Source organism: Gymnoscopelus microlampas (assembly GCF_963454915.1).
Source record: "Gymnoscopelus microlampas genome assembly, chromosome: 23".
NCBI classification, from domain to species: domain Eukaryota; kingdom Metazoa; phylum Chordata; class Actinopteri; order Myctophiformes; family Myctophidae; genus Gymnoscopelus; species Gymnoscopelus microlampas.
Window position 1 is genome coordinate 4432998 of NC_139960.1, and position 21945 is coordinate 4454942.

Below are 21945 nucleotides of genomic sequence, written 5' to 3' on the forward strand. Positions count from 1 at the left end.
AATTAACACTGAATAGTTTACTGTGTATTTCACAGGTATATTGCAAATGACAATGTTGCTCTCCTTTTCATGTGTTTCATTACCTCCTCTCCTCTGTCCTCCAGGTGTTTGTGAATGAGGCCCAGGTGAACGTGTCCAACATAATGACCGGTAAAGGGGTGATCCACGGCCTGACGTCAGTGCTGGAGATTAACAGGAATCGCTGTGACAAGGCACAAAACAGACACATCATGGTAACGTCCTGTGTTAAATGATCCCTAACCCTCAATATTGTATAGGAACCACCTTCTCAACACAACCTGAAATAAAACTCATGCTGAATGCCGAAAATGTCTTTGTCTGAAGGGAACCTGTCAGGATTGCTTCACCCCACAAGAGCAGGCTTGCACAAATGGATCCATCCCATTGGTAGGATTTCTCTATAGGGTTTTCAGCTCCGACCAATACATCTTTCTGTGTGTTCTAATCCACTGTATGTTGGCTGTAGTAATTATTTTGTGTTCCCCGCAGAAATCAGTAATCCGGAGGAGGTGCATGTTCAGCCGCATTTACGATAACGAACGACTGCTCACCATGGGCTGTAAGACTGTCTGCGTAAAGACAAACATTGTACGTGGAATAAGAAGTATAGTGCATGGCTTTAAAGCTGCAATCTGTAAGTTTCATGTCCAACCCAGGATTCTAGACGGGGTCTCCTGTGTGGGAGACCAGATTTCTATACTCTCTTCCAAGAGGGCATCTCTGCTTGGCCAGGGGAGATACTGTATTGCTCTTTTGAACTTCAGGCTTTTGTCAACCACATGTGTCCTACCCAACACCAGGGTCTAAACTTCTCAATGGAATAGTAGACCACCCTCCAACCACTGCAGACTTGCTAGTTATATTGTATTTATACCATACATATTGGTTAAAATAATGTCTTATTCATTAAAATAACTTCCAGATTGCAGCTTTAATGGCATATGTAAGGGTTTCTGAAAACACCTGTTAGACATGATGTGAAATGCAAACATTCTCTACATTTTGGACATTTCAGCCTACAGTATGTTCTCAATGAGGAGATGGTTACAACCATTGTCACTCTCTGCAGATGAGGAAGTGCTGTTCTGGCTTTTTTGGGGAGCACTGTGAACCGTGCCCAGGGCCTAAGGATCAGGCCTGCTTTGGTAACGGGGTGTGTGTGGATGGGACGAATGGGACAGGTGTGTGCCAGTGCAGTCCAGGCTTCAATGGGACAGCGTGTGAGACTTGCCAGACGGGCAAATATGGCATCCACTGTGATCAAGGTATGACGTGTATCTTATTGACCCATTTCACCTGCAAAATGATAATAAAATTGCGTGAAGAATAGCAGGCTTGCCAAATAAAAAGATTCCAGATTGGTTGGTTGACAGAAAACACAACATGTATTCATGACCCCGCATGATCCACTATCGTTGGTCGTTATGTGACTGTAGTACGCTGACTGCTACTGTGCATTCTTGTCGACACTGTTGTGTAATTAAAGTTTAAAGCACTAATTATTGACTACATACATGTACATGAACATCAACACACAATTATATCGGGTGTATACAGTAGGTCAGCCTTGCTGGATCTGTTGCTTGTCAAGGGTTTAAATCAAAGTCCTTTATAACTTTGCACCGTTGAGCCAGCTCTTTCTCTGCCAGCGGTGTGTCTAAACCCCAAGCTCTTGGTCCAGCATGCCACTATAAAGAGGAGAGCACAATTAGAAATACCTGCTGATCAGTTAACCCTGGGCACTGTTCCTGTGAGTCACTCCCACCATTTTAATCCACAGCATAGTCTTAATTGAGTGAGACTTCACAACAATGCTAATAAACAGCTTTACATTTATAAAAAAGTGCAGAATCAGCATCCTCCCTCCTTACATACTGTACGCCATTGGTCCATGTGCAAGTTCAGATCCATTGCTCAATCTACTGAGAACAATGGGTGGAGGCAGACAGAAGTACATTTTTCTTAATGTTATGTAGTATAGACCCCTTAACAGACGACGTCACACTGATAAGAACCAGTATGCGTGCAACCAGTATGCGCGCAATGAAACCCATTCTGTCAGGTCTCGCTAGGACGCGCCTCACTAGCCAACACACAGGGGGTTGGGGTGTGCTGAAACCAGCGCACCCCGAAACAACAGGTTGGGAATTGATTGCGTGAAACAATCACCTGTGCGTCCAGTCTCAATGTTAGTAAACAAATAATTGGTCTATAGGATATGATGTAGTAGGATAATAATGGATTAAAGGATTTTATTGTAGAATAGTTGGATTTTACAGTAGGATACCAGCCGAGTGTCACACTAATAATGAGCAGTCTCAGATGACATGTTAAAGTGGAAAACTAAATAACAAATCGCTCTCTCCCTGTCTCTCTACAGAGTGTGCTTGTAAGAATGGCCGATGTAAAGACGGACTGAAGGGTGATGGGACATGCGACTGCAGCGTGGGGTGGAGAGGTGTCTTCTGTGATGAAAGTATGAAAGTGATATTTACTGAACAAAATGATACCAAAATGATGGGATCAGCCCTATCTTCCCTCAGCCCTATGTTCCCTCAGTTTGCGGGTGGAGTTAGGGATAGGATTGAGGTTAGGTTTAGGGTTGGGGTTACGGTTGTTTAGGGTTAGGGTTTGGTTTGAGGGAACATATTGGCTGAGTGAACATAGGTACACTCCAAGGCACAATGTGTGACACAATGCTATGCTAACATTTGAGCTGATTGCTCTAACCATACTGGCAGGAGTAAGTGTTACGACCTGACTCAAGGTTGCAACAAAAGGGAGACACAGGCACAGTTAAAAGTGTATAAAATGTCTTCATTTAAATATAAACTAACTAAACAACAAACATAACACATCAGTAAATATGAATGAGCATCAGTGTGAAGGCAGTGTATGGGTGCGAGTGTATGTGCAGTGTGAATGTTGTAAGGTGTAAACCAAGGTATGTTAACAAACAAACTGAGGAGAGAGGAGATGAGAGTATCTGACAGAAAGAGGACTGCTTTTAAAGCCCTCAGAGCAATAGGCTCAGGTGCTCCAGATCAGAGCTGATGGCCTCCCAGCTCCACCTACCAGGCATTCACCAGACTAGCACTGGTAGACAGAGTGGGAGGGCGTCACACCCCCCTCCATAAAAACGGTGTCCCAACAGGAACACCGAAACAAGTGACCAACTCCCAAACTTCAAAACTCAATTTAACCCAAACAAACAAAACCTCCAAAAAACAGTAACTTTCATTTATCTATGGCCTGTTATAACCTGCCACTTTCCCTCCACACCTCAGCAACTGGTACCTGGAAGCAAATTAAGAGGAGGAGCTAAGAACCAGGGCAATACAGGGCACAAGACAAAATAAATTATTGTTAATCAATGGAATAGTGTATTCAACAATGTCTGTCACCACATTGTCCATCTCAAGTGTCAAATGTCCAGGCAGTCTGTGTACAATTTCACCAATGATCCCCACACACAGGCCAACTCCCATGCCAACGAGGGACCATACAAGCCAAGCACTACAGACTGTCTCAGTTGTAGAGACAGTTGTTAGGCGGGTGCAATTATGGTTTGACCCAAAACAAATTGGAACAAAAGGTTTCTCAATGGTTTATTGTAGTATCAGGTGTACTTAATAACATATCAAAAGTCTACCGAAATCTGATCATTAGAAATGTCAAATTTCCAAGATGGCCTCCACCAGTTCCTTAAAAGACCATTACTCCTTCATTATTTGCCCCACACAAGTAATTATGGTGCCTAAGCCCATGTTTTGGTGATCTAGGAATCCGATTAGCATTTATACATTATAGTCAAGTGATTATAAGTACAATTCAATATTGAAGCAATTGGTTATAAGCATATTTAACAATGTAATTTGACATTTCTCCCTTTTCTACACGCCATAATGCCCAGGATTGGTGAATTCATCACCTATACATGTAATTCACATTCTGTTGAAGCTTTCAACATTTCTTTGGATACCAATAAGGAATACATTCATTATTACTGGGTGGTACTGTGACATTTGTAAAAACATGGCTGCCAAGTGATAGACTGGGAATATTACACAAATCGTGGAAGAAATTCCTTACCGAGAAATGTCTTCACCAATTTGTTTGTAAAGGTGTCTGGTTCCCAAACTGGGGGTCCCCCAAGTGATATTGGGGGGTCCCCAGATGGTTTGCTTAATGTGCAACATTGTTTTCTCACTCAACAGTAAACAAACCAACATACAGTATAAGTGTATACAGGGTATCTGCACATTTCTAAAGTTACAATTTAATTACTCTTAAGACTATATTATCTATATATATATTATCTCATTAGGTAAGAAAGAGGCAAACATTGTGAAAATAGCCGATGTACAAGCTCACAACGCTACACTCAGTAGGAAAAAAATGGCCACTTGTGGGCCTAGAGAGGGTGTGCAAGTCAGTACAGAGCTATCACAACATGTATATAGTGTCTTCTACTGGGTGTCTAGGCAGGGGTGGTGGAGGAGTGTGGCGTGGATAAGGTTCAGATTTGCTTGTCACAGACATCTCCTTATTCCTTTATTCCTGTGAGTAGTTGTGTGAGGTTTTAGTGCAAAATGAATTTCACATATCTTTGTTTTGTGATTGGTACTGCTGGCAATAAGCTTGAACCTTGATTTTTTTTTCTGGATAATTGTAACAGCAAGAAGGTACGTATAGGGGACAGCCCATGACGCCCTGGGCTCCAGTCTCCCCATAGAATCCCAATTTAACCGACCTCCACGCCCATAAGGGGCTGTGTCCCTGCTGCTATCCAACAAACAAGCAATGCTTTCCGCATACACCATTTTTTTGTTCTGGAGCTGTTCTGGAGAGGGGAGAGGACGCTCTGAGCCATAATGATAAGTCACTGGGGGCACCTGGGAATATTAATGGTCAGCCACCACCAACTCTCCTGTGAGCCAGTCCGACATAGACACCCTTGTCTGCGTGACACAGTCTTACAACCACCACTATGGGGGGGGGGGTGACCCTCCTCACTACCTATGCCCACTCACGAGCGCCTATCTCGGGCATAGGAGCCAGACCCGCCAGGAGGTCCAACTGGGACCAGCATACATAGGGACACGACTGTCTGCCTGACACAGTCTTGCAACATGTGGAGGTCTTACAACCACCACCACTGGCTACCTATGCTAACTCAAGAGTGCCTATCTTGGGAGTGCCTATCTCGGGAGCCACCGTGGAGGTCCACTTGGGACCAGTGGGACTATCCAGTGAGCCAGGCGACATAGGGACACTCCTCTCAGCCTCACGCTCCTCTCTGCCTCCTCCTCACTCCGTCCTCCAGTGTGCCGTGGCTTAGAAATCGTTTTCATCCCAAATGCTAATTTGCTTTTGGAGGAGCTGAGAAGGAGGAGAGCGCAGGCTCCCTAAGCCACTTGGAGTGAGATCTGGCAAAGAAGTTTATCTTTCATGTATCGTTTGCAAAACTGTCTTTGTTGAAATGGCGTATCATTTCTGTTGGAGGTTTTGCACATCGGACATGGGGGAGAGGAGAAGCTCAGGGTCTCCTTGGCTCCTAACTTTGCTCTTCTGTGCTCCAAGTGCCCAGGGAGCAATCCAGTAACCCCCATACTCCCCTCTACCCACCTGAGGGGAACCCTAGGCCCACTAAACTCTAGACCCACCCCGCATACTCCCCTCTGTCTAGGCACCCAGTTCTGACAGCTCTACACTAACCTCCATAACCACCCCATCCCTCTTTGCACACTCACACTGATTGCCTTCCTAATGTGTTAAAACGTTCTATAAACATCTATTCAATGTTTTTCAAAATCGTGTGTCTACAAGATGACACTGCGCTTGTCCACAAGAAAAATAAATATTCTCAATTATCTAATTGTATCTCTGCAATTTGGACAAGTCCAATGGATTCCCATGCCCCCAAAACATGGGGTTAGACACAAAAAGTACTTGTCTAGGATAAATAATGAAGGAATTACGCTATTTTAACCTTTTTTTGGCCATCTTGGACGCCATCTTGAAAATAACACCTTAAAAGTGGTCAAACTTTGGTAGACTTTTAGTATGTTATTCAGGACACCACATACTACAAAAAACAGTTGAGAAACCTTTTGTTCCAATTTGTTTTGGGTACAGTGCTTTTTTTTCATATATGCACCCGCCTACTGTATGTAGGCAAACCCAGATTTTTTTTTTTTTCAAATATACAAGCCATTATTTGTACGGAATTACGACCGGTCTGCAGGAACCCAAATGAATTGTAGAATAAACATGACTTTAACAAACTATGGAACAACCAAATGAACTTATCCCCTCATCCAAGCCATTATGTTAGACTTTTAGTCAGGGGACGCACAAGTCCTCCTTGCCCTCAACAGGACACAACCAAAGGAGGCACCTTACCAACGAGTGAGCTCCTTTTAAACCAAGGCAACACACAACGGACAAGTGACATAACCCACAACGCATGCAAACAGAAAAGCACCGTTTGGACCATTTGTCACGTTCCCAAACCTGAATTCCGCACTTAGGCACACCGGGCCAGCTTTAACACAGACAAAATTTTATACACTGATCAAACTGCCTCTGAAGTATATACAGACAATTATTGACACTACCATGATTCATTTTACACATAACCAAGAGAACATAGTAGCGCACATAACCCAGTGTGCCACTAGCTCTCCATAAAACAGGGACCCTAGGGTCACTGAAACCATCTTGATCAAACCAAAATGTACCATTAGCTCATTTAAGAAAATGCTGCTGACTTCCTATCCAGCTCAACCACAATCTCAGCAACTGACAGAGTCGAGAAGCGCTTTAAGAGAACAGGATTGACCCAGCTAGCATGGGAAGAACAACATATTTAACAGGTAGTTTAGATCTGAACTGTACTGTGAAAGGACAATCTAAGGACAAGGTGAGGGAGAACTGACAATTTATCTCTGAGAGTGCACAGAACAAATCCCATGCAAACTTCAGAGAAACCAACACAATGACCACACAATCAGAACAAGGACCTCACCAAAACGTCAACTATGACGCTAGACTGGACCTCAGGCCTTACTGGTGTCCTCCGGTCATGGGACAGTCTCAAGACTAAAGAGACAGACACCACCCCTAAGCACCCAATCCAAATTACTTCAGATGAAACTGAAATCCAAATGTGAGTCCAAATGTACTGCACCTTGGTCAGTCTGTATCTGGCCAATTACGTGCATCTGCTACTCTGTCAAATAATTAAAAAAAAGTATCAGGATCCTTTTCATTAAATTTGGGAAGTAGTCTGAGGTTAGTGCCAATGTCAGAAGTTTTTACACTCCCTCTCCTTTCTGTATTACCAGTGAACAGTGCGTCTGATGATAATTTACCCTGTTGGATCATGTCTAGTTTTTTGTATTCAACATCTAACCTAGCCATCTCAATTTGTTGTTTGATTTTTTCCACTTCGATCACATGTTGCTGTTTTTTTTTTTTTTTAAACAATATATTTATTTGGCATTTTCAGTTATATAACACAGCAATATGGCAATTGTAGTAAATGTCTATAATAAAACAACAAACAAAAACAGAGCAAAAAGACACAATAAAAGCTCCTTTCGCTCTTTGAACCCCACACTAGATTCTCCCCCAGCTCCATCTTCCTCATCTTTCTCATCATCTTTCTCAACTTCCTCAACTTCTTCAACTGGCTTAAGGATCCCCTTTTCCACTAAGCCTGTCAATATACTGGCCTTCATAGGTGCCTTGAGCTTTTCTGTCACAGGAATGTCATAATAACCGGCTACCAACATTAACTGTTCCTTGGTACAGAGGTTCAACAGTTCCACTGATGGAGTTGACAAAATTTTCCATGACTAAAATTTGTTTGTGCAGATTACTCAAAACCGAAACTCAGTGTTGGGGCTGTGTAACACAAAGAGCAGCTGAACGTCACAAAAAATAGGAACAAACCCCCCCCTAACTTATCTAATATACAGTACTAGACTACCTAGCTACCTTAACCTACCAGTCGGCACCCGAGCATGAGGAATTGTCCCCTCCAGCCACCTATTATGACCCTCGAGATCCGCCGCTATTCAAACAGTAACATCAAAGAACATCAAAGAAAAAAAACAGCCGGTACCCTAACTGGCACCGGTCGCTCAGGTATTCGTCGCTCAGGAACGAACAACATTTTGTTCGTTCACTACCCCCTGTAATACCCATCCCAACACTTACCTTGTAGTCTGCACACCGGGGCAAAATGCTCTCTCTCCCCAGCTCCTAACAAAACAAACAAACTTGTGTGAAACTCCCAAACAAACAAATTCCAAAGCAATTTCAAAACAACTTATCAAAATCAAAATTTCCAAACAAACCAAGTGATTTTTAAGACGAGCCCCCATTTTGTCATGCACTAGGGTTATACATGGCAAAAGAGGGAGTCCACACAAGGTCAAACGTTTAAATTATATTTATCGTTCTGAATTAATTAAAGAATATAGATAATCAAAAAGCAATCAAAAGTATGAGGTGTGAACAAGTCAGTAATCAGTAATGTAATGCAATGTATGGATGTGTGGAATGTGCTGTGTGAGTGTTGTATAAGGTGTAAAAGAACTGAAAACAAAAGGGTTAGGCCCCACAGGCCAGGTAGCAGAGATCCTGCTATCAGGGAGGAGAGAGAGCCCCCATTTGTTACGACCTGACTCAAGGTTGCAACAAAAGGGAGACACAGGCACAGTTAAAAGTGTATAAAATGTCTTTATCTAACTATATAAATGGCGAGCGACTTCCGCACCCTAGGTGCGACACCCCACAGCTCTGTTATCGAATAAACAACGCAACGCCAGACCACATGTCGCCAACTGACTCGCCACGGCGGCCGCGCTGAATTTACGCGTCGCGTAGGGGACATCTCATTGCTCACTACACCTTTTCCACCGCGCAACATAATTAATTCTACTCACCAAATGTCCGACTAAACGGAAGGGGAGGCAGCTTCGTACCGTTTACCGTGCACACCACCGACACCGCACGGCGACGGGTTTCGCCGAAACAACACGAGCGGCCGCCATTGCACTCTGCCCATGTCCTCCACAACAGCACACACACAGCTCCTTTGCTTCAACCCCCCCCCCCCCTTCTTACGTACCTCCTTTGTTCCACCCAGGCCGTTACTTTCACTTCACTCATGTCTCGCTCACAATATGTCCGTCCTTCACGTGCCATGTTCATCCCAAACACAAAAACAAACAGCCACAGCACAGCACACTGCCCACGGTAATATGGTAAACAAACCTGCCTAGGTTCATGACAGCACAGGACTCGACAGTGATGTCATCATTATGCAACCCGGAAGTACAAATACCAAGGATAGGTCAGTGATGTCAGTCGGGTTGCCAAGTTTGCTGCCAGGTTTTAAAAAACAAGCGACAGAAACAAGCAAACCGTGCATGAAAAAAAAAAAAACTGCCGAAGGGGTCCGCCATGTTCCAGGGGGGTCCCCGGGGGTCCCAACACTCACAGGGGTCGGCGGACCACCAGGGGGTCCGCGGACCACCAAAGTAACAATCACTATTAACATTTTTTTTTTTTTTTTTTTTTTTTCCTTTTGGACACTTTCACTCCGCCGATTTGGGTACCCCAATATACACACACCCACGCTGGGCCCCGTGCGCGGCTGGGGTTGAGGGGGGCGTAGCCCCCCGAAACTCTAGTTTAAATATAAACTAACTAAACAACAAACATAATACATCAGTAAATATGAATGAGCATCAGTGTGAAGGCAGTGTATGGGTGCGAGTGTATGTGCAGTGTGAATGTTGTAAGGTGTAAACCAAGGTATGTTAACAAACAAACTGAGGAGAGAGGATATGAGAGTATCTGACAGAAAGAGGACTGCTTTTAAAGCCCTCAGATCAAAAGGCTCAGGTGCTCCAGATCAGAGCTGATGGCCTCCCAGCTCCACCTACCAGGCATTCACCAGACTAGCACTGGTAGACAGAGTGGGAGGGCGTCACAGTAAGATAAACATTTTGCTTCAGTTAAAGCAGTGGAAAGGTACGCAGGTCCTCTGTGTTAATTTACCGTAACTCTCAGAGCGTACAACATGGAACTAAATGGACCCATGAGGGTTCAGGATTTGTAAGACTGAGTTTTCTTCTGTCCTTTGCCCTCTTGCAGAGATTGAATCCAAAGCCGATGAGCTGTGTGGCTCCGTGAAGTGTCATACCAGTGCAAAGTGAGTGGATGCTGACATACAGTATAGCGGGCCAAAAAATTGTATTGTCAGATGATCCCCAACTCATTTAGTTTATTCCATCTTCTGCCACAGTTGTGTCATCAAGCCGTCAGCCATGCAGTGTGTCTGTGCAGCAGGATTTGAAGGCAACGGCACTTACTGCCAAGGTAGGAGCAAAAAAAAAAAATGATAATATGGTTTACGGGTGTCTGATGATGCCTGGTGAATATGTGATAAGTGTGAATACTTGATTTATTTGTGTGCGTGTGTGTGTGTGTGTGTGTGTGTGTGTGTGTGTGTGTGTGTGTGTGTGTGTGTGTGTGTGTGTGTGTTTATAGCCAAAGATGCCTGTGCACAGGACAACGGAGGTTGCAGTGTCTATGCTGTGTGCAAGAGGACCCAAGCAGGACGCAGGGACTGTGTGTGTAACCCAGGGTATACTGGGGACGGCCTGGTTTGTGTGGGTAGGTCAGACAGACATTAAAATGTGCATATGTTCATATGTTGCCTTGCTCCATTGGCTCCCTGTTTGTTTTAGAATTGATTTTAAACATTATTATTAGTTTTTAAAGCTCTTCATGGGCTGGCTATTGCCTATCTTGCCGATCTTGTACACACTCCAACTAAATCTCTGAGATGGGCTGACCAGCTACTACTGGTCGTACCGAGATCTAGGCAAAAAAAAAAAAAGGGGTTGGCCCCAGGCTCTGGAATAGCCTACCCCTCCATATTAGATCGGCCCAGTCCAGTTACTCTTAGTTGACCCATGGCCTTTTGATGTGTACTGATGTAGTAATCCACTTTGTCTTGTATCTGTGTAATGTTTTCCTTTGTGCTCTTGCATAATGTTTTTGCTGATTTTGCTCATTCAGATTTTAACTTGTACAGCACTTTGGTCAACCATGGTTGTTCTTAAACCCTATAGACTTAGTAAACTGGACCTGAGTTGTCTCTGTACTTTTTTCTGTCTACACCAAATGTCTTTGCCAAAAATAGCCGATCTACAAGCTCACCTGTTGTGAGCTTGTAGATCAGCCCAGCATATGGATGCTGGGGTTCATGTGGTTAAATGGGATTCACAAATAAAGTTTGATTTGATTTGAGATGTTGAGCTATTATTATATTATTTGAACAGTAACCAATCAAACAGTATTGTGTGATTTGATGTGGGGACACTCAAATAAATAAGCAAACACGTTAAGCATAAGAGAATACAGAGTAAAGACCCAACTGCAAACAGAGAGAGATACAAATATGTTTCATTTGGTGATCAGTGATCACTGGAGTCCAAATTGGCATAGGGCAGCGATTCTCAACCTGTTGGCTGTGAGGATCGCTAGTTGACCTTGAGGATCATGACACAATCAAAGTAAAACAAAACCAGGCAAAAAACATATGCTGAGAAAGTTATTGTTTTGTTTTGTTTTTTCTCAGAGATAAATCCCTGCTTGGAAGGCAATGGAGGCTGTGATGTAAATGCAGACTGTATTCACAATGGACCCAACAAAGTAAATCCTACTGCTTTCTTGCTTACCGGTCTTTCTCATTTTTTATTGTTTTTATTTTACGTAGATTGCTCATATGATTTGCTTCTAGTGAGAATACACGTGTGCATTCTCTACACAGACATCTTGTGCTTGCAATAATGGCTACGAAGGAGACGGAAAAAGCTGTAAGATGATTGACCTCTGTCGAAAGGTAAATCTCTACTTTAACTAGCCAGATATCGCCTGTTTTATTTACAGTTTGTAATAAACCGAATCATCATGACATCACCACAACCAAAATTTTGTATTTATTTATGTATAACATGACATTGTCATTATTGACTAGGTATAAGAAATTTTGATCTAAATATCCACAGATTGACAAACTTTTAACAATATTTTATATTGTGTAAATAAATATCCATCGACATTCTACCCGGAAACACCGCTCTAAACATTTGTTTACAAACATTCTGATCTGATAATGGTGATCTGATTCAACTCAATTTCAAGTACACAGTGAACTGAGGAAATACATAAACAAAACCAACACAGCCAAAGCAGAAACTCTACCGATCTGTTGTGTATCATGCAGTTGACTAGAACATCTAACTGTGTAAATGAACAGAAAAACGGAGACTGTCACAGGTACGCCTCGTGCAACATGAGTGGTCCTGGCGTACGCACCTGCATGTGTCCCAACAACTTCATAGGAGACGGCATCATCTGTAAAGGCACCGTGGGGAAGGTGAGGACGGCTTCAGCTAATGGACACACTTAGAATTTTGCAATTGGGCCCCAAAATAACTGCTAGAACACTAAGATTTCAATGATAATATAAAATATATATATATATTCAAACATGAGTTTTCTAGGAACTTAAAGGATTAGTTCTCAAAGTGGGGTCCGGGGACCCCCAGGGGTCCTTGAGGGGGTTCCAGGGGGTCCCCAGCAAAATGTGTGAAAATAGCATCACAATTAGTTTTAACCTTTTATACTTTGGCTATTCAAAAATAGCAGATATACAAGCTCATAGCGCGGCACCGAGTGCCGCGCTATGAGCTTGTAGATCTGCTATTTTTGAAAAATCTTGAAGATTTGTGCAAATCTTTGAATATATTTATTTTAAAGCGAACATTTTAACACAAATCTTTTGCTTCTGGGGGGTCCCTGGCACAACATATTTTCAGATGGGGGTCCCCGGCCAAATATATATCAATTTGGGGGTCCCTGGCATGAAAAAGTTTGAGAAGCACTGACTTAAAGGATACTACTGTATGTTTCATTGATCCAATCTGGAACACAATCGATTGATTGATTATGATCACACTGTGCATTATACATCACCCATCCATATAACCACTTGACATGGCAGCCATGTTAAGTGGTCAGTGAACGCCAGAAAGGCGGTGAAGCACTGTATTTGAACACATGAGTTTTTTTCCACTAACGGTTCACTCCCTGCAGGAACTTATCACCAGGAAGTTGAGGGACTTCTACCTTGGGTTGATGGTAAGTGAATACTCATAAATTTGTTTTTATTTGTTCTCTTTTTGTAAAAAATGTTCAATAGTAGAATTTGTTGGTTGGTAGGTGTGATCACCGTGGTGCGTAAATGACAACGCGCTTCTTTCTTTTGTGGTTTTTATTTTTCCCACTGTGCAGGGGGTTACAGCATTTGCAGTTTAATTGTGTGTGGTTTTCTGTATATTAAACAAAATACAGAAGGAGAAAAGTTACCCACATGTAAACAAAGTAACATAACATAATGTCATTATACTGCACATCAATATACTGCACATATGATACAACATATCCAAACTCAAAACAAACTCACTTAGAATGGACGCACACACTGAAGCCTCTGCTGCTGCTCTCTGTACCAGACTTGACACACTGACCAAACACTTGCTTTTAAAGGTGCATGGGATTGCAAATCATCAAATCAACAGCAGGTGCAACTAGTTGGCCAATTAACTACTGTGCACTCAGCACACATTGAAGTGGAAACAAAGGGTCCATTTTAGAGGAAAAAACATAAACAATAATACTAAACTTAGAGTTTGGGGAATCTTCTTAACACTTTTTGTAAAGCGACTTTGAGTACTGAGAAAAGCGCCATATAAATTGAAAGTATTATTATTATTATTACCCTTATTATTATTATTATTATCATAATACTGCACTTGAATGCTGCAATGATCATGTAATGCTTAAATGAAGAACAAAGCTATTATTGAAATCACTCATATGTGCAGCCATGCAAGGACTTAAGTGCAAGGATGAGTTGACCTCTGTTTTCAGATATCTGAGATCTCCTTGAAAGGCCGCGGCCCGTTCACCGTCTTCGCTCCCAGCGCAGACGCCTTCCTGAAAGACCGCAATGGCTCCAACAGGGTGTGAAATCTCTCTACTCCATTGCTCTGTTGTCTGTCTGTTATTAGCCAAGGTGTTGTGTTTCAATGCGTAATTTAGCTACTTTTTAAACGGCATAGAAAGAAACCACACATTTTTTATCAAATGTCCCTAGTGTTTCTTTAAAGGTTCTGTGGCGAATATTGTCACGTTGAACATTGCAGTTCCCTGTATATTGGAGGCAGCGAGTCAAAGTAGAGAAAATGTATTTTCCTCTCTTAGATGAAGGGATTTCTGGTGGACAAGCACAGGGAGAAATATGCCGAAGTCCTTCGCAACCACATTGTGATGTGTCACATTCTGCTGCCCAGTGACCTGAGCACTCCCAGAAACATCACCACTATGGCAGGGGAGGTGGTCACCACCAGACTGTCTGAGGTAACCAGCATGTCATATTTTATTGTCAAATTCTTTGTCTCCAGTTAGTCTTACAACAGTGATTCCCAACCTGTGGGTCAGGGCACATTGGTGGGATATGAGGGTATTGCAAGTGGCCCCTAAATAAATAACATTTATAAAATAATAATAACAATAATAAAATAAATCATGTAAGGCATTGGTTCTCAAAGTGGGGTCCGGGGACCCCCAAGGGTACTTGAGGGGGTTCCAGGGGGTCCCCAGCTAAATGATGGAAAGGAACCAAATGGACCCTTATGGGTCTGTAACTCTGAGAGTGTACAAATGTTACCAACTCTCAGAGTTAAATTAGCATTGATTTTACAATATGAATTGGGGTCCCAGAGATAGAAATGCCATTAAATGAGGGTCCGTAGCATAATGCATGTCAAACTGGGGGTCCTTGAAATTAAAATGGTTGAGAATCACTGCTAGAGCCGTACAAAATCGTATCTTATATGGGGAGTCCCTGGCTTATCTTTTGAAATGGGGGTCCGCTGGCTAATAAGTGTCAATTTGGGGGTCCTTGACATGAAAAAGTTTGAGAACTACTGATGTAAGGTATTATGGCTATAAGGTATTTCTTTCTTTAAATCCTTGAAAATTTAGTTTTTTCATAGAGATGAGAACACACACACACACACACACACACACACACACACACACACACACACACACACACACACACACACACACACACACACACACACACACACACACACACACACACACACACACACACACACACACACACACACACAGCTATGTTGTCATGAATTCATATTTGCAGATGGATATATAATTATGGTATGTCATGTTGGATGTTTCCAGGGCAGCCTCTTCATCAACGAGGCCAACGTGACATACAGTGACGGTGTGAGCGCCAATGGAATTCTCCATGAGGTTGACACTATTCTGTTCCCCTCCAGTGTCGCTGTGGATAAAGACAAGGAACCAGCGCTACAAATAGTACGTGTACACTACTAACACCAGAACAAAGGACTGCTTGTTGGATCGCTAAAAACGTTGAATAGATTTAGTCATTGTATAGATTTAGACATAATTATGTTATATCATAATTTGATATGCTTTGACATAAAGGTTTGTGTTGGTGGAGGATATTTTGTTGAATTGCAATCTGTCAGTTGATTTGAGTATTTCAATGTAAGTTTATTAGTGAAGTATGTTATGGATTAGATTTTCAAAATAACCTTCTCAGCCTTAACTGAGAGTTATTGTAATCCTGAAGGATACTTGCTTAATTTATAGTTTCAGACGTAGTGAAAATGAGACACGGAGACAGGAATTTCATTCAACTCTCTTTGTTGATCAAAGCATTCCACCCATTTTAGTCTACACGTCATAACTGGTGTAACCTCCTCAAAGGTCCGACTAGATCCCAGAACCAAAATATATGTTCCCCCTTATCCCTTACAGTGTGAGGTAATGCCCCATTCCCATTATTGTCCAAACCTCCAACAAAGATAAATCCCCTTACATTACTTCCCCCTCTCCAATAGAAATGTCCTCATTTCAACAAAATTACCACAAGAAAAAAAACATCAATTCAAGAGAAAGGAAATTTGAGACATAATATAATCCAAAATGTAACAATATCCAAAACACAGTGCAACACAAACATCGTTTTCCTTTTTTTTCCATTTTTTTTTTCTAACCAAACATCCACATGCATGTCCAAAAAAAATATGTGGAAAGCAAAAAAACGGTGCATGCCGCCATGCGTGGCAGACGCGTGTGTGAAGGTGAGAGACAGAGTCCATGTCTGTCAGGGGAGAGGGGTAGGGAATGATGAGACAGTCCAGTTCTGCCGGGGCAAAGGGAACAAGGAGACAGTCCATTTCTGCCGGGCAAACGGGGGAAAAGGCAGTAGTAAAGTAAAAGGTCTGTAGAATGGGAGGATTGAATCCCATTATTACCCAAACCTCTAACAAAGATAAACCCCCTTACATTATTAACTCTTTAACAAACAAAAATAATCCTTTTCAATTACCCAATTACAGTACATATTGAAAACTGACAACTGAGAGTCTGTTCTCAGCTATTAATTGATCAGATTAATTAATCCATTCCCTCTCTTTGCCTTTTTGTTTGTACCTTAGCTCAACTTGACAAACATCGCTGATCGCCATGGTTACAAGACGTTCTACAAGCTGCTGGAGGTAAGTGGTCATTAAAGAACCCTAATGACGTCAAATCATTCACAGCGTTGTGACCTGGTAGATGGGCTTTTTGGAGGGCTAATGTCCCCCTCAGAATATGGTAGCTGGGGTTCAAGTGCATAATGTATATCGCATAGCTGGGTGGAGGCATGCATTCTCAACTTGCATCGTTCCGAATAGTAGATAAAGGGCAAGGTTTGGGTTGTGTAGTTACCTTGTCATGATGCGACTCCAAAGGTGGACAAGAAATCTAAAATAATTGCTCCATTGATTAGAAATTGATAATTCAAAATATACTCCTCATTGCAAAGTCACTCTTTTAGCACATAAACGAACGCAAACAAGGTTTATTCAGACTATATAGAACATCAACAAAAATGTTAACTTCCTGTTGATTTTACTATTTGATGATCCGGATCCAGTCCGGGTTTCCTTCCTAATAAAAATGCCAAAATCAACAGGAAGTTAACATTTATATAAATAAATAGAAAACAGTATTGGGTTTTGTGATGCTCTATATTGTCCGAATCAACTTTGTTTGCGTTTATGTGCTTAAGACCTGGAACTGTGTCATTTTTAGATTTGAGCTAAAAAAGCATTATTTTACACTTTGGGCTATTCAAAAATAGCAGATATACAAGCTCATAGCGCGGCACCGAGTGCCGCGCTACGAGCTTGTAGATCTGCTATTTTTGAAAATTCGTGAAAATGTGTGCAAATCTTTGAATATATATATTTTTAAGGCGAACATTTTTTAACTCAAATCTTTGCTTCTGGGGGTCCCTGGAACAAACTATTTTGATGGGGGTCCGCGGCCAAATACATATTATTTTGGGGGTCCTTGACATGAAAAAGATTGAGCATCACTGATATAGAAACATACGTTTTTCAGAAAACTGTCGGGATTTAGGAGACAGGTCGGCTTCAGGTCTCAATGGGTAAAAGAGTCACTTTGAGGGCTGTTTTAGCGTACAATGTAAGTCAATGAGGAGCAAGTGTAAAAGTTGAGTCTGTGTTGATGAGTGTGTTTTTTCCTGTCAGGACACAGGTGTGATGGAGCTGGTGAATGATCCTACATACCAGCCAGTGACGGTGTTCCTGCCCTCAGACGCTGTCATGGACGCCCTGTCCCAGCAACAGAAAGACTTCCTCTACAGCCAGGACAACAAACCACAGCTAGTGGAATACCTCAAGTATCACATCATTTATGGTCAAAAGGTAATTAAGGGCTGTGCTAGCCTGCATGGCCTTTGCAGCGGCCGTAGCTGAGTGGGTAGAGAGGCCTTCAATGCTCTCCTCTTTGTTCTCAGGTGTTAAATACTCTTCTCTTTGTTCTCAGGTGTTAAATACTCTTCTCTTTGTTCTCAGGTGTTAAATACTCTTTTCTTTGTTCTCAGGTGTTCAGTGCAGAGCTGATCCACCTGGAATTAGCAAGGACCCTGCAGGGCTCGCAACTCACATTCAGCTGTGGGGGAATGGACAACATTGTAAGTATGCATTATAACTGCTACACAATCCTTAGTGTATTGTATACGCAATGGTTTAGCGTATCCATTTGTATCTCTGGGTGATTGTTACTTATTATGACTATTAACAGGGAGAAGTTTATATAAACGGCGGCAAGTGCCGGCTCATTCAGCGCCACCTCCTCTTCGGTGGGGGCGTGGCCTATGGGATCGACTGCCTTCTGACTCCGCCCAGCCTCGGCGGTCGCTGCGATGATCAGAGAAGCTTCGAGCTCCAGGTGAATCGATGTCGCACAAAATACACACAGCAATGCTTCATGGGAAATTAAGTATATGGAGACGGAGATATTTTTTTCTGACATTTCTCTCGTGTGACAGATGAACTGTGGGCCGTGCACGGCCTCATCCACTCGCTGTCCCAGTGGCTCAAAAGTAAAGGTACATATCTCCACTGATCCTTCCTTTCTTTCTTTCCTTCTTTCCTTTCGTCCTTCCTTCCAGGGACGTGCACAGATAGACTCTAGGTGGCGCTACAGCACCTGCCCTTTGCCCTCTTGACCAGAAGTGCCCTTTTGAAAAAAGGGCACAGCAGGGGTCTTCAACAGGGGGTCCGGGACCCCTCAGAGTTACTACAGGGGGTCCGCCAAATCTTTATGTCATATGATTTTTCTTTTTACCATAACCACTCGAAACCTAGCATCCCTTTTCTGAGGAGAACTTTAGCCAAAAATAGCAGATCTACAAGCCCACAACGCCTCGCGCTGCGAGGCGTTGTGGGCTTGTAGATCGGCTATTTTTGGCAAAGAGGTATAGGTGTAGAGGGAAAAAAGAGCAGACTAAGTAAACAAAAAAAAGTACCGTATAATTTACTTGAGCACCTGCCCCTCAAAATGTCTGTGCACGCCACTGCTTCCTTCCTTCCTTTCTTCCCTTTCCCTCCCTCCCTCCCTCCCTCCCTCCCTCCCTCCATCCATCCATCCACATTCATGCAGCTATGCCTTGACCGTATGCTGTTTTTCTATGCTGTCTTCAGGAGGTTAAGAAGTGTGATCTGCCCATGATGTATATCACTAAAAACACCGGCTGTCAGGCCATATGCACCGTCAACTTCTGGCAGTCTAAGTGTTGTGCTGGCTACTATGGACGCGACTGTCTCGGTAAGATTCGAACAGAAAGTTTTTCTTATCACATTATTGTTGTTTACAATGTCCGATGAGTTGATCAAAAGTAATTTTTAACTCTTTTGTACCTGTACACAAGACGTAACAATAAAGAACCTTGAAATTGGACTTGACCAGGGTCAAGTTATAATAATGCATTTGTTATGAAGTGACTGGTTCACAATGATGTAAGTAAGTGGTTCCCACTTTAACCCTATACAGTGGCTATTTGAAAATAACTGATCTTCATGCTCTTGAAAAAAAAAGTGAAAAATGTGGAATATTTTTTAAATATTCACACACACAATGTAAAATTTGTTTAAAAAAAAAATCCTTTTGCGCACCTACTTCAAAGGACAGGTGCGTAGGCTTCAGGCAGTTACTGTTTGAGAAGCAAGAGAGAATCCTGCACACTACACTCTTCACTTACAGAAATTGCAGTACAATGTTTTGGTCGCTCGGACTTCATTAGGTACAGTAGCTTATACCTGGCTGCAATAAAATACAGTGTGTAGGATTCTTTTTTGCTTCTCAAGTATGGGAGTCCCTGGCACAAAATATTTTCAGATGGGGGTCTGTGGCCAAATACATATTCATTTGGGGGTTCCTTACATGAAAAAGTTTGACAACCACTGATCTTAAGTATCAGAGTATAAACCTCAACCGCACAGGAATCGTATATCAGAGCACAGTGAACAATAACTGACACTTTTCACATGTTTCCTCAGCTTGTCCTGGCGGTTCGGGCTCCATTTGCAGTAACCATGGAAAGTGCGATGACGGTCACCTAGGTAACGGCACCTGTAAGTGTGACGAGGGTTTCCAGGGCGTGGCCTGTGAGCGCTGCAATGAAGATCACTTCGGACCAAACTGTGCAGGTGCAGTATGTTGAGATTTCATCTCATTATTTTCATTTTAGCTGGGGAGGAGTCATTAACCAGAGTGTAACCAAATGTAACCAAATGGACCCCTGAATTAACACACATTGTGACAGGCACGACGATGCCGTGGCGTGCATGTGTCCCGCGATGTCCCGCAACACAGGTTCACTTGTCCCTCAATGAGCCTGTTTGGAGGTGGTCACCCTAGTTTTGGGGCTGCATTTCTTGTCAATGAGTATTGCGGAAATAATATGAATAATATTATGGGGATGTGATATAATCCTATAGCCTATGCTAATATATTGACTAAATATGTATAATAGCAGATGCCATTACTGTCTGTAACTCCTCTCACTAGCCCCCATTTTTTTTTGTTCATATCTTTGATTCGCGGGACATTGTTCCGTTTGTGCGAGATCCGGGTCGGGTGGTCACCCTAGGCACTGTACAGTAAAATCTACTGTACAGTATTGTATATGTGCCTGTCACAATGTGTCGCTGTGTGTGTGTGTGTGTGTGTGTGTGTGTGTGTGTGTGTGTGCATGTGTGAGGAGAAAGGTATTTTTGTCTTAATATCTGTATCCTGACCTGTGTTGTGACATCCCATCCTCAGCCTGTAACTGCACGGAGCATGGCTACTGTGAAGGGACTGGGGTCTGTTTTTGTCAGGAAGGCTGGACTGGAAAGAGCTGTGAGACCCAACTAAGTATGTGAGATGGTATTCACCAAACGCTATAGCCATGTTTCCTGTTATTTGTTTCAAATAACATAATTATGAAAAAATGTGTTCATTTCAGTATGCCTGAAGTGACAAAAAAATTGGTAACCTGAAAGTAGAATTTAATCTACATAATAAACAACCTTGATTCAAAATATAGGTTTGTTTTTCAAGACCTAATATGAAAAATATTTGCTTTAATAAAATGTCATTATGAAAAAAGCTCATTACTGTAGTATTGGACAAGATGGCAGTGGAAGCATTGCAGGGTTATATGTTCCACAAGTGCTTTATTGCATAATTCAGTTATCGACAAAAACAATTTCTATGGTAAAATGCACAGAAAATTAGTTTTGTGAATGTTATTGATATTTGCCATTTCACTGGAATCTCTAAAGCGTCATCGTTGTTATGAACATAAAGTCATGGTGTGACTTGCGTGTCCTGTTTCCTGATAGCTGATGTCCCACAGTGCTCCCCGGCTTGCTTTGCAAATGCCGTGTGTAAGGAGAACAACACGTGCGTGTGTAGACCTTTCTACGTGGGAGACGGCTTCACCTGCACAGGTACTGTACCATGCAGAGGGATCTCATGCACACACACTCACGCCAGATGCTACACAGCCATTCACACGCACGCACGCACGCACGCACGCACGCACGCACGCACGCACGCACGCACGCACGCACGCACGCACGCACACACACACACACACACACACACACACACACACACACACACACACACACACACACACACACACACACACACACACACACACACACACACACACACACACACACACACACACACACACACACACACACACACACACACACACACACACACACACTAAAATCCTGACTGCTAAATCATCCATTTGTACACTTGCATTAAGACCTGGAACGAATCTGTGTCACGTTTTTGATTTGAGCTAAAAAAGTGTTATTTTACACTTTGGCTATTCAAAAATAGCAGATATACAAGCTC

At 42.6% G+C, this 21945-nt stretch overlaps 1 protein-coding gene across 1 annotated transcript in view; it reads left to right on the forward strand.

The window, feature by feature from the left end:
• stab2 (stabilin 2) overlaps nucleotides 1-21945 on the forward strand; it is a 78932-nt gene that overhangs the window by 45630 nt on the left and 11357 nt on the right. The window contains exons 35-58 of the mRNA XM_084050405.1: nucleotides 105-233; nucleotides 346-408; nucleotides 511-609; nucleotides 1091-1286; nucleotides 2402-2497; nucleotides 10195-10252; nucleotides 10346-10419; nucleotides 10591-10716; nucleotides 11687-11760; nucleotides 11879-11950; nucleotides 12368-12487; nucleotides 13207-13251; nucleotides 14044-14136; nucleotides 14377-14532; nucleotides 15382-15519; nucleotides 16671-16730; nucleotides 17772-17948; nucleotides 18128-18217; nucleotides 18328-18474; nucleotides 18575-18634; nucleotides 19230-19353; nucleotides 20085-20234; nucleotides 20851-20943; nucleotides 21414-21521. Coding sequence (XP_083906531.1) covers nucleotides 105-233; nucleotides 346-408; nucleotides 511-609; nucleotides 1091-1286; nucleotides 2402-2497; nucleotides 10195-10252; nucleotides 10346-10419; nucleotides 10591-10716; nucleotides 11687-11760; nucleotides 11879-11950; nucleotides 12368-12487; nucleotides 13207-13251; nucleotides 14044-14136; nucleotides 14377-14532; nucleotides 15382-15519; nucleotides 16671-16730; nucleotides 17772-17948; nucleotides 18128-18217; nucleotides 18328-18474; nucleotides 18575-18634; nucleotides 19230-19353; nucleotides 20085-20234; nucleotides 20851-20943; nucleotides 21414-21521 — 2548 coding nt within the window. The remainder of the gene's footprint in view (nucleotides 1-104; nucleotides 234-345; nucleotides 409-510; nucleotides 610-1090; nucleotides 1287-2401; nucleotides 2498-10194; nucleotides 10253-10345; nucleotides 10420-10590; nucleotides 10717-11686; nucleotides 11761-11878; nucleotides 11951-12367; nucleotides 12488-13206; nucleotides 13252-14043; nucleotides 14137-14376; nucleotides 14533-15381; nucleotides 15520-16670; nucleotides 16731-17771; nucleotides 17949-18127; nucleotides 18218-18327; nucleotides 18475-18574; nucleotides 18635-19229; nucleotides 19354-20084; nucleotides 20235-20850; nucleotides 20944-21413; nucleotides 21522-21945) is intronic.